Source organism: Lepisma saccharinum, chromosome 10 (genome assembly GCF_977018435.1).
Source record: "Lepisma saccharinum chromosome 10, izLepSacc3.1, whole genome shotgun sequence".
Taxonomy (NCBI): Eukaryota; Metazoa; Arthropoda; class Insecta; order Zygentoma; family Lepismatidae; genus Lepisma; species Lepisma saccharinum.
In genome coordinates, this window is record NC_139238.1 from 18078430 (window position 1) to 18091853 (window position 13424).

The following is a 13424-nucleotide window of genomic DNA, read 5'->3' on the forward strand; positions in this document are numbered from 1 at the left end:
TGTACATAAACTGGACTTAAAACGCCAATTCAATCAATCTGTTTTATTATTTCACGTCGCTTTTTGACATATAGAGCAAACTAGGGCAATGAAATGAAAATGAAAGATGAAATAGATAAGACACACAATGATACACACCCATGCCTCAACCAAGGTTCGCTTCTGAGTCCATAGAGCGTTACGCTAGCGATTCCTCCAGGTAAGGGATATACGATAGACGATTTGACGTACACCGAGGGGGTTCATACCTGCAGTTGGGAACATTCAAATGGAAAGTAATTTCTTCCAGTTTCCGAAAGCGACATGGCTTTCATTGTTCGGTATAAGCCAACTTCGAGGCACAGATTTCTCCCAGATGTCAGAAAAATCTGCAGGTCCAGTAGTAGCGATCACGTATTCGTTTACAGAAGTGCTTGTGCTGTTTGTCTTGAATATTAAAGCCAGTAATTTTAGGTCGTATTACGTTTATTCGGTGTCTGTACCATGAATAAGCGTGCCAAACGTAAACATTCTTGTGCTGTTGCAGAGTGTACCAATTGGGGCTTTAAGGAATCTGGCACCACATCTATTTCTATTTTGAGGGCCACCCCGATGGCATAGTGGTGACGTCAGCGCCTTATAATCGAGGGATTCCGGTTCGGTACCCGGTGGAGGCACGTAGTGGTTTGGATATGGAAAAAGTTATTCAATTTGAGATTGTGTTTGCATCCTTCCATGGGTCAACTGTTTCCAAGCAACATAAAGTTATGGACACTCTTAAAGACAGTACTTCAGTCAAAATTTCCTGAAGTTAACGAAAAGATTATTTCCCTGTATGTCAGAACAAGAACTTTTATTAGAATTCGACATTTGAATAAACTAATGAAACTCAAGTCCATGGAAGCAAGTGCAGCGAAAAAAAGACGACAGTGGGTAGCATCGTCTTCAAAATCATAAGTCTCCAGGAAGGGTAAGTTGTAATGAATTTTTATTCTTACTGATATTTATTTCCGCCTCGGCCTCCACCGTATAGTGATTAACAAATCACATTGCTAAACCAAGACAGAAGCCAGGCCTATTGTTCATGTATTTGTTATTTGACGTCGCTTTTTTACCACTTTTGGTTAATCGCGGCGATGAGTGTTGATCACATAAAATTGATGAAAGGGCAGGCACAAAGAACATAAATGCCCACGACGTGAAGTGAAGTCGGGAACTTCAGTGATGGGATTCAAAGTCGAACACGCGGTTGACCAGATTCGCCATCGAGCTGGCACGAGTTTTCTTGAATTTATTAAGGGATTACGCTTTCCCACGACATTGCATTTTATCCATTTATTATTTATTTATTAATTTCTAAAAAAACATATTTTGATGTTACGGTTTTTTAAACACAAATCAGTTTAGGTAGAATATTTCTGCAATTTACCATAGTGTAAACTTTAATGTAAGCGAAAGCATGTGTGCATCACTAGTTAAAGATTTTCACATCTACAAAAAAAATATCCAAAACCCATTTCCACCTCACTCAAGGATTATGTTAATTCAATTCAAATTGTACGCGGGTTCAGTGCCATGAATCTAACCTTTACTGAACAGAATGAGATTGGTTCATAGAATGTATAGCCGAAAATCAATTTCGCTGATATCCCGTTGTCGCTGTTCTATTTTCATTAGATACGAGCTCCAATTACCATTTTAATCCTTCGTTTTAAAAGTTATTCAAACACAAAAATAGTTATTGGGGGTCATTTTAAAGTTGTTTTTTTTTTAATTCATTACTGTCTTCATTTGATTTTTTTATTTTCTAAGAATTTCGGTTGGCTGCAGCCCCTGAAGCCCCCCCCCTGCGTACGCCAGTGCTTGCCACACTCATCTAGCCTACGCTCCCATCAAATTTATCATTTCATCATTCATTTTTATTGTTGCGGTTACCCTAAAAACGTAGAAAAGCGACGTCATATAACAACAGCGACAGCGACATCCTATGTATAGGCCTACTAGATATATAAATTATAATGAACAAATTATTAATAACAAACATCTGTGAAAATTTGAAGGTATGAAGGATAATAAGTATTGGTGTGGTAGCGAAATATTTAATACGTAAAATTGTATTTATTTACCCATACGCAACTTGAGATTTCAATGTAGGGGCGATATAAGAGGATAGTCGTGATTACTTTTTGTTTGATTTGTATAACGCCATTTATTGTAATTGCGTGCTGTAAACTTCTTCATATTATTGCCTAGGTCTTATTCCTTGCGTTTTGCTTATTACTCTGCCTCAAATTGTTAATAGAACCAAGATATGGACAATTAAAAATGAAAATATTTCCCGTAAGCTTCCATTGCTACGCGAGCCTCGCCCCTTGACAGATCCCCTTGGTCACGTCAGAGCTCGTTGCGGCTTCTGGCCAATGGGAGAGCTCCGTGTCTCGGAATGCTCTTCCTAAAATACTTCTATATTCCTTGGTACGGACTCGTAGTTTCGGGCTTCATTGACTGGAAAATTTTGCTGATGGGCGTGTTCTGGAGGGAAGGCATATTGAAATAGTAGCACACCAGTTGTATTTCATTTTTGTGTATGCTCAATTTTTCATTAGTGTTATTCTTTCATAGAAACAAATGAGTTTTTCGGATTTAACATTTTTTTTTCTTGAAATATGCATTATGTATACCTTCGTGCACAAATGTAAAACGAATGATGGCATTCTTTATTCAACTTTTGACAAGGGAATGAAATTCAAATATTCAGAAACGCTTGTATAAGCCACCTTTGGCCAGGATTTCGATGTAATAAAACATCAATTATATCACCACTCATTGCCAATGTCTGACACTATTATCGCTATCCATAAAGCCAATCTCCGTGGCTGTGTGTTTATCACAAAGCGCGACCACGTAGGGGGTTCGTTCTTCAAATCTCGGCATGGGTGGTGTTTGCGAGAGTCCCTTCATCAATTTCATTATATGATCACTCATTCTCATCTTCGCGATTAGCCAAAAGTTATGCTAAAGCGAAGCAAAATAAAGCAATTCAATCAGCGCTATCCATAAGTTGGCAGGCCCACCCTGATCGCGTCTACTACAGCTGTCTCCTTGTAATCAAGGGATCCTGTGCTCGACGCTCGATGGAAACACTCAGACTGCATTTTAGGTACCAGTTTCATAGATCGGAGACACATTAAAATCGGATATTTTGTGTTTCGCATGGTTTGTACTTACCAATTGTGTATTGTGGAACAAAGTTCAAGGTGCCATTATGCTTTTCACATGAAAACAAGCACAATTTTTCACATAGAGAGTAAGTTTTGTTATTCCTTTTTTCGCTACCTTATAATACACAATATGGCGGGCAAAACTTGACTACCGTAGTGGGTATGCAGTGTTTCCAACCTTATTCACCGAAAATACCTACTATCGTGTTCGTCACGTGTGCAAATTGTACATTATGCACGGGTAGCTGACAGCCCCACGAACCATTCCGATAAGGTTAGGTTTGGTTAGGTTAGGCAAACATAGTTAAAAAAAAGGGGGGCTGGAAACACTCACTGGGGGTTACGCCATCAAACATATGCAGCATCTGGTTCACGTAGGGAAAGCAATGGCAATTGTGCGTCGGTGAGATATTTCTCTTGAAAAATACATGATTTCCCGGTCAAATAGATTCCACGATGAAAGAAAATACCTCGGCGAACGTTGTAAACCTTAGAGAAACTCATTTCCATAAGTAGTTTCTTCTGTAAAAATGAAGAAATGTGTTTCCGATATATGAAACTGTTACCATGCAACATAACATATACTTATTTTTTAAAAGAGAAGCTGGTACAAAAGGGTGTGATATAAGATAACCAATTACAAAATAACTAGACATGCCACCGATTCAGGCCCATAGCCAGGCAGGGGCAGGGGGGGTTCAGCCCCCTTGACATTAGGTAAAACTATTTTGTATTTTAATTTGTTTGAGATGAAGAGTGAAAATGTAGACAGAATATATTATTTTGTTCACAACTTCGTTCATTCATCTTGTTTGAGCAGAAGTCTAAGCAGCGGCAAGAGTTTAGAAGATTCTCTAGACTTAAGAAAGTTCTTTCATACAAAGCCTTCTTTATCTGTACCTTCCCTGCCCCTGTTGCAGCCTCCTGTTTCGCAAAAATCTGTGACTTTGTCATTATCCACATTCCTTCCGCATCTGCGTCAAATGTCAACAGATCCCATGTTTTATTGCTTTGGCCGGGGGTGGAATGTAAGGTAGGCACTATGATTGAAGTGAATATTGTACATTTTAATATGTATGATATAAATATCTGTATCATCAAATGATGTCAGTGGCAGTCATTAGCACCTCAAGAGATGTTTTAGAATAAAAAACTGTAGTATTTGTATGATATTTCTAAATTTTATATTTTAAATTAACTTAATGACCCCCGGCATACATAATTTACCTTCATTTAATACTATTAAACTTTTGAAAAATGGACTTGCTTTACAAAGCCCCCCCCCCCCTGATAACCCATGAGCCCCCCACCCCTGGAGGTCAGTTCTAGCTACGGGCCTGCACCGATCTCAAAACAACCAGAACAACATTGTAATGGGGGCAGGGAGTGTAAATTTAAATTTAGAGCCAAAATGATCATAAATTGGATCTTTGTGAAAAAAATATGGGTATGTGGATAAATTACTGCCTATAATCATTACAAAACAGGACAGCATTATTAATCTGTCATCCATAGCAATATCAGCCAGCAGGTTGGTAAAAAGTAATCACCACCTTTGTATTTGCACCATTCCATGAAGGGGCATTGAGAGGTGTGGAGGTAGGGTTCCTCATATTCTTGATCTCTATCATAGTGGAGGTTGCATGACCAGCACCATGCTTGCACAAACTGTAACTCTCCTAGGGTGAACTGATGAGAACCAAGGTGAACCCCAGAGCTATAAGAAACAGATGGAAAAGTTGATCACCTCCATAACATGAATCTCAAGCATATTATTTAGGTACCCTACTGACTGAACAATGATTTAAAACCTAAGTCCGGAAAGCATCATCAGTTGTGTATCGAAAGCCAAAACATTCTTAGAAATGCCCACACTACAAATTAAACCACAAAGAACACCATAATTCATTGCTTTCAAGGGCCACAGCATCACGCCCCTGACCACCTTTACCCCCTTTCCCCCATGTACCAATGTCATTTGGTGCTGGGTGGGCGCCGGGTCCACTTCCAATGTTAGAAAAGTTCCCAGATTTGAACCGGCTGGGGATCGAACCCAGGACCTTTAGCATGGTAGTCAGACACATTACCGACTGTCTACGGTTATTACAAGCATAAAAACAGTTTTTAAACACAACACAATGAAAAACTGTTTTTAAGCTTAATAACTGTAGACTTAATTCTACAATGTAAGCAATGCATATACATACAAGAAAAACAACCATATACTGTTACGACCTTGAATCAGCTGAAAGTCTTTGTTTCATTTGCAATAATAAAGTTCAAACTTAATAAAATTAGTTTAATCAATGAAGGTGTTTACCATGGTTTAAAACAACTACAATTTGGAGTTTTGCTTGTTTGTAATATTACCCCAAGTGCATCCTGGTGAAGTGCATGTGTCATGCTGGGCTGACATTTTCTTTTCTTTTAGGTGTGTACGTACTGAATGCCATTGAGGAGAAGTTTAACATACCAACAAATTTCCCAAAGGATCTGGTTGTTTTCCCAGTTTTTCAGAATGGACAGAGACTGTGGTATGCAGCTGCTTTGGAAAATAATGGCAAGACTCCATCCAGTGAACCTGCAAGTGAAATGGTTCTGTATTTGCTGCAAGTAAGTGTTCACTCTTGGATTTGTGGCAGTCTCAATTTCTTCCTACTGCGAAAACTATAACAATTGTTCACCCAGTTCTTTGTCTTATGAAAAGAAAAAAAATAAGTACCGAGGGTTAGTCTTTCTCATGGCTGCAGTTTACAGCACTCCATATATTGTTTTTATCTTCACTGATCATAAAAAATGACTGTTTTTGCTGCTAAGTGCAACGAGAGATTGACTGTCTTGCTCCAGAAGGTTCCAGCAAAGCAAATTCTGGGAACAATTAATTCTTTGGTATTATCATGATTGCAAAAAATAAAGTTCCTACATACGAGACAGTGTTCCTCAACTGGGCCATGGCATCAAGTATACTGGGCCTCGAGATGTTCACCTGAAACAATTTTTCTCCTACAATCATCAAAATCCAATTAAGTTCAAGTAATTGGAATATTTCGGTGTTCAAAATGCATCATATCAATTAGACAGCACTTATCACATTAATTTAATGATATTGGCCTGAGGAAACTACAAGATATTAATAATAATGGTTTATTTCCAAAATACCAAGTACATAGGCATGGAAAACGTCAGTAGTTATACATAACATAAATAAGTTGGAAATTGAGGTAATAATAAAAATTATGAAATCCAATCACATTTAATACACCAGAGAAAACATGACCTATACTCACTGAGAATTATATCGCATAAATGAAGCATTTACCAGACCACGATCTCGTAAAGATTGAGAACCACTGATATAAGACATGTTTTCAGGTTTGGTTTGTTAGGGCTGAGCTGATACCCATATGGATTCTAATACTCTTTATCAAATCTCACCGATGCTTAAAAATTGTAAACATTAAAAGTTGTTCAAACTATTTATTAATATTAGTTGCATTCAAATTAAAAGTATCAGCTTCAAAATATTCTAAAATTACATCAGAATATTAAAATTCCTGTTATGTAGTCACAAAATAGTTTTTCACACACTATTGTTGCAAAATAAATTGAAACCTTGAATTTTTCATAGTTTTCGGGATAATTAGACTCTGCAAGAGAGATGTGTGGCATTTTTGCGGAGCCTGTGAAAGTCGAAAATGCTGGAAAAGTATTGGCTGGTGTTGGTAAATAATTCAAACAGATACTTTCAGATACCCATAGCGATTTGTTGTCAGTGATACCAGTTTAGCTTTAGTTTCAGTATGTTCTCTTGCATAACAATAAAACAAGTAAAAGCAACCAGCAACAGTTAGTCATTTTTAAATTCAGTACCCCAAAATTCATAAGAATTGGCTGTTCTGTAAAAATTCCATGATAGAAGAGTATAATTTGCAAAATTTCAGGAGGGACTGTGGGCCCAAGATGCTCATGCCGGTCTATGCCATAGGATTGATTCAAAAGTAAATTTAAATCAGCACATACACAAATATAAAATTAATTTTCTATAATTTTTATATATATAAAAGTGTAAAGATTAAGGGAATAAAACTCAAGTCTTAACTTCTAAGGTTTGATTGAACAACAGTCATCACTCATTTTTATTTTCTTAGGATGGCAAGTTTCAATACCTGACATCTATACCAGTTATTGGAGGAGTGGACTTGGAAACTTTCAATATAAAAGGAACAACATTTCTAGTGGCAGCTGAATACAATGCAGGACAGAATGGACAGCCCTTGGAAGGATCCGTTGTGTACAAGTTTGTAGATGGTGACCAGATTTTAGAGAGGGTTCAGACTTTGAACACAGAATATCCAACAGATATCGTTGTGTGGTAAGTTTTCAGAAAAGTTTATTAATCATCTCGGAGGCTTTAAATTGCAACCCCTAACTTGCAAATTACTTCATGAAGGTTGGTCTAAAATTATTTTTTTATTACTGATGTTTAATTTTTATTTCAGAAATAAGTTGGGAGAATGAGAATTATAAAATATAATTATATACTAACACTAGTAAGTCCTACACCATGACCATGTGGTCTAAGGCATCAGGCTTTGGGCTCGGGGTATGGAATGTGCCCTGGTTCGAGTCTCCTAGGGGGAAGCCTAACAACTTTTCTTCTGAGATTTTGGCCAGTGTATGGGACTGGTGGCCTGCCACCCATCATTTTGAGGAAATTTGGGAGCTACAGATGAGTAGCGTAACTCGGTCATGGAAACCTACGACTATGACTGGGATTTAAAGAGAGCCACGCTGGTCCATCAATGGTAGAGCATCTGCTGCTCATGATGGATACACAGGTTCAATTCCTGGGATGGCTGGTTTCAGGTTTGGAGAGTAAAGATGGCTGGGGCATGGTGCTGATTTCATCTCAATTATGGACAAGATCAAGAATGTGTGGCACAGTGAAATACACATGAGATGATTTTAGAACTGAAAGCTGTTAAACATTCAACTCGAACCATATGCAAATAATTCTGAAAGGATGTTATAGCAAAACATTCTATGAAACCAAATTTAAGAAAAAACTAGATTCAAATCATATATTTTTGCAACAAGGTGATAAATTGAGAAAGAAGAAATATAAATCATAAATTGCCTTCATAAGCTAAGACTACAAATTTAAGCCCCAAAAATAATTCTCAATTAAGTCTGGTTTAAATTTACAATAATTCAATCATCTTTAACAAGTCTGATTTTATCACATTACATATGAACAATATTTTGGTGAATTTCTCAGGTTTTCTGACAAAAAATTAAAACCTAGAAATATTTGGCAATGTAATGATATTTTGCAATTAAATTTTAGTCAAATTTATGCATTCGTTGGATTTAGTTACAGCCACAGCAGGGTATAACCAATCTCTGTCGCTGAGTGTGTCGATAGATAGACTTGCCATTTGATCTTGCTACCAATGGTTCTGGATAAGAATCATGGCCTTGGTATGAGTATTTCTGAGTATCTTTTCATCAATTTAATAATAATTTATCCTAATAGTTGTGATTCAACACAAGTGGCAAAGTAGTTAAAATTTTTTAAAAAAATCAAAGAACAAAAGACAAGGAGGGAATAAAAATTAGTGTAAAGATTGATATAATAATAAACCCATGGCACAACTGAAAGCAGAAGCAGCGATTCATCCACACCTCTCCAACACTCCATAAAAAGTTTCACGAAGGCTCAAATTTTGGTAATTTTGGCTCTAAATGTACTCTTACAACCCCCCTAAATGGGAACTTACACCTCTGATGGAAAATTCTGACTTAAGGATCCATCAAGATTATAATATTGAATTTGTTTTAATGTAAAATTTGTACTCAATCTCAATGCTTGATTTTTCTTTACAGGGAAGATATAAACCAGATCTTTCTGGCAGTTGCGATGTCCAAGATCAACCAAAATGGAAACATGGTATTTGAAGCGGATAGCCTCATTTATAGATGGCTTGGTCAGCATTTTGACTTGATTTCAGCAATAAAAACTTACAATGCCAAATCCATAACTCCTTTTAAAATTGGCAGCACTACATACTTGGCGGTAGCAAACCATGAAAATAATCGAGGTGAGTAGTGTCCATGAAAACATTATTGCTTATTCATTTCATGATTTGACACACACAGATGTACTGAAGATAATGAGCAGTATTATGAGAATTACAAACAGATGGTAAACTAGTAATTACGAGAGTGGTCTGAAAAGTTCTCAACCTAACTATGAAAGAACAAATTTATAATTTCGAAATTATTTTTCAACATAATTTACCTTCAGGTCATTATAGTGCTAGTCTTCTATGCAGCGCCAGTTCGGTATCTTTGACACAACCCCAAAGGAAGCCGACCGGACACACATCTGGTTTTGAGCCACCACCTGTTTTTCTGAAAAGCGATGTTGTCACTTTTGCCTGCAGTGTTTAGACATCCATTTATTCACTGCGACGTTATACTCCCAAGGTCTATATATTGTATTAACGCGTTGACTGCCAAGGCCAGATTGTGTGAATGACATCGTGAGGCCAAGCAAAAACAATTTGTGAAAATCGATCAAGTTGGTGCAGTGGCGTGGCGTGACTTTTTCAAAAATGTTACCGGCCATCAGATGTTATCTCCAACCTGCCCCCCCCCCCCCCCAAATGCCTTTGATCTGGATTTTTTTTTAATCCGCTCAATGATTTATTTAGCGACAATCACTCCTAGAAAGAACTACCACTCATGAGAGAGTTACCGCGAGAATCCAGTGAATAGTAGTATTAGTCGAGCCTTGTCAACCATCTCTGTTTCTTTGCAAAGAGGTGGAAAGGGGAAGAAGAACCACACATTTGGGTCAGTTTGACGTTTCTGCTTTGAGCAGACGACAGAATTCCCATCCTCCAGCGGTGGGAGGAAGTCCAGATGTACGTACTACTGTTGCCAACTTAGTTTTTTGGAGCAAGGTTTGTCCAAATCACGAATCGCATCAAGTACTTATCTTTTCGTCTATTACTAAACAGTGTCAGTTGTAGTTAAATCCAGCTTTGGCTTTGCAGTCTAGCTCTTGTTGCTCCAGAGAAATAGTATTCCATTTTAGGCAGGATTTAGTTCTTTTCTGGAAATCCAATGTGACAACACTTGCTGTTCCGGTAGGCCGCAGCGGCAACAGGGTCCCTAAACAGGCATATGAATAACCCCCTAGCACACTTGCCTTCTCAAGTCTTTCCCCGCTGTTCCCTTGCATTGGCGCCCTTTCCTCCTGTTGCCTTTTGGGGGTAGCGGAACGGCCTGTCTCTTCACTTTTGTCGGCTGCAGAAAAAATGTCCTCTGCAATATACACTCAACTGCAATGCTGTCTGTTAACTTATTTAACAATGTTATTTTATTGAGGAAAAAACTTTTAAATTTCTTTACATTTTGCTGTTACCTGCGGTAACACCGGTTACATGCACGCCATGCCTGAGTTGGTGTCATTAGATCTGTGAAGCACAAGAAATTTCAAAACAAGCCAAAAAACCGTTGAAAATTCAATTTAAATTTGAGACCCAGTTTTGGGTATCGTGGCCTGGAGAAGAGAATTTTGATCCGAGGGCCATGAGACCCATTTCTGTGTCTCACATTTTTATTAGGAACTGACTTAAGTCCTGCACAATATAACCTTTTTTATTCAAATTCACATTAATACAGAAAGACTACAAGCAATTATTGTTCAGAATACATATCTTATAATCTATTGTTTACTTATGCTACTATTTTATATCCTTTTATACTTATGCTACTCTTTCATAATTTTATAAAAGAAATTAGACAAATTATTTATTTATTTATCCATGTTGTACTCTTTTACAATAAGTATTGAAAAGAGGACCACATAGAATTATGTATATGATGGATAATGAAACTGTTAAACAGAGGGAAAAAATCTGTCAAATATTTGTGCATGAATCTGTGTACTAAAGTTTCTCTAAATAAAATCTCACTATCCTTATTTTGCAGAACTAGCGTGCTTCTAAAAAAAAAAAAAAACACTTTTTGCACATTGTCATCTCACATGCAATACACTTCAAATTTGTTTTCCTCGCATTTTTTTGCGTGGCTGTACGACCTACTGCGGCTACTTTTTTCTTGTAGCAACCAGGACACCTAGCCAGTTTCCCAAGATTTTGAAGCTCATGTTTTGAAGTATTACTAATTGGAATACTGGGTGATGTTGGTGAGGTACATATGTGGACAAGTTTCTTCACAATAATTTCTTTGAATTCAGTTATTTTGATACTTTTACCAGTAACAGCCTTATAGATAGTGTGTGCGTTAACAGTGCATGTTCCCAGAAGAAGATCAAGTGCTATCTTTCGATACCACTTGATGGAACGTCGAAGAGGACTCGAATAAGCATTCATTTGATCACTTAAGTCTATAAGCATTTTTCCTTTGTTGTAATGAATTACAGCCTCTGGTTTAGTAACTTCTTTCCTCTCACATTCACTACTTTCATCTCATCAGTGTGTTTTGTGGGATCATCAAAACATCCCATCTGTCTTTCCATTTCAGCACCACAACATTCCTGTCGTTCTGTTGCGCACAAATTTCACCTTTCTTCAGCTTTTTCTTCGTAACGTCTTTTGGATTTAACTTTCTGTTTGATCTCAATGTACCAACCAGATGCGTTCCTCATGAATTCAACTCCTGTGCTAGTTCTACACTAGAGTACCAATTGTCAACGTACAATGTACGACCGAAGTCAAAATATTGCTCACTAAGATCAAAAACCACTTTGGAAGCAACAGACTTTCCTACGATTGATTCTTTTCCTGCATACACTTTATAGTGCTAGGTATAATAATCGCGAACGCTCAACTTAAAAATTGTTATACCATATGGATGCTGCTTGTTTCTTAGGTACTGCCTGAACACAAGTCGTCCCTTAAATGGCTCTCGTCAATACACATGCTTTCCTCAGGAATCGCTACAGTTTGAAAATTGTGCACTATCATATCAATGAGTCCTTGGATTTTATGCAGTTGGTCCCCTCTCTTTTGTTTACTATTATCAGCACAATGGAACATATTCAAGAGAAGCTCGAATCTATTTCTTGACATTACATTTTTTATTTTAGTATCATATAGTTCATCTTTGCTCCAATAGTTTGAGGTGTGAGGCATTTGAACAATGCCCATCCATATTAAAAGTCCCAAGAAATGCTTCATTTCGGTCGGATTGGTATCAACACACTTAAACAGCCGTGCACCAGTTTACGCTGGAAGGCATAAAGATTTGTTTCTTCTATGAGTAGGTTTATCACTTCTTCTGTTACAAATAAATCAAAGAAATCCATAGCTAAACAGTCTGACATTGTTTCTACAATATCTTCGTTGATTCCAACTAGCTCATTTATTGGGTTGTATGGAGTGTCATTCAAATCCTTTTTAGTTCCCACAGGCCCCCATAAGTTTCGCTGAGGCGAGTTGTCCTCGTCACTGTCACAGGAAATAGAATCACTGTCAGACTCGTTCCCAGCACTTATCACAAACTCAGGATCACTATCAGAAACCATGATTTCTGTTTCTTCAAATAACGAATTTCCATCACTTGAACTATCAAGCTCGTCCAGTATTGCACGCACATTTTCTGCTTCTTGTTCATCCATCGTCAACAGAACATACAACAACAGAAGTGCTTCCTCCATAAAATATTGCACGAAATGCAATCTACATGTTCAATCACACAGAATATAGTCTTAATTTCTTCTTCCTTTATTTTTCGCCTTTGTTTAATTCTTGCCTGAATACAACTGTCAAACAACGATGCATTAAAAAATTGAAAATTGAAAATCAACAAAATAAAGTCATCATACATAATCACAGAACACTAGGTTTATTACTACAATGTTACGGCCATTTGTACGCCATTGTTGTAATCGCCTGTTGCTATCTAGGGCCAGGCTACGTGTATAGTGTAACATTCTGGAGCCAAAACAATATCTTTGTTCATTTAGCAAATGACAAGTGAAACTCATATAGGGGTATCGCAGCCTGAAGCAATTGCTGAGGTGAGACACACAAGTGGATATCACGGCTTCATGAATGACTATACTTGAGACCACTTTCAGGTCTCATGGCAGTCAACGTGTTAAAAAAAATAGCACTACACAATAACGACCTAGCAAAGATACCTGCAACTTCACGTTCAGAAATCTCTTAAACTGAATTGGCAAAATCT

The 13424-nt window shown here is 37.4% G+C and overlaps 1 protein-coding gene across 2 annotated transcripts in view; it reads left to right on the forward strand.

Annotated features, from left to right (window-relative positions):
- The window catches only part of clos (closca), a 152256-nt gene that overhangs the window by 34727 nt on the left and 104105 nt on the right, over positions 1 to 13424 (forward strand). For both annotated transcript variants that reach the window (XM_083129614.1, XM_083129615.1), the window contains exons 4-6: positions 5632 to 5813; positions 7349 to 7572; positions 9087 to 9301. In XM_083129614.1, the coding sequence (XP_082985740.1) occupies positions 5632 to 5813; positions 7349 to 7572; positions 9087 to 9301 (621 nt within the window). The remainder of the gene's footprint in view (positions 1 to 5631; positions 5814 to 7348; positions 7573 to 9086; positions 9302 to 13424) is intronic.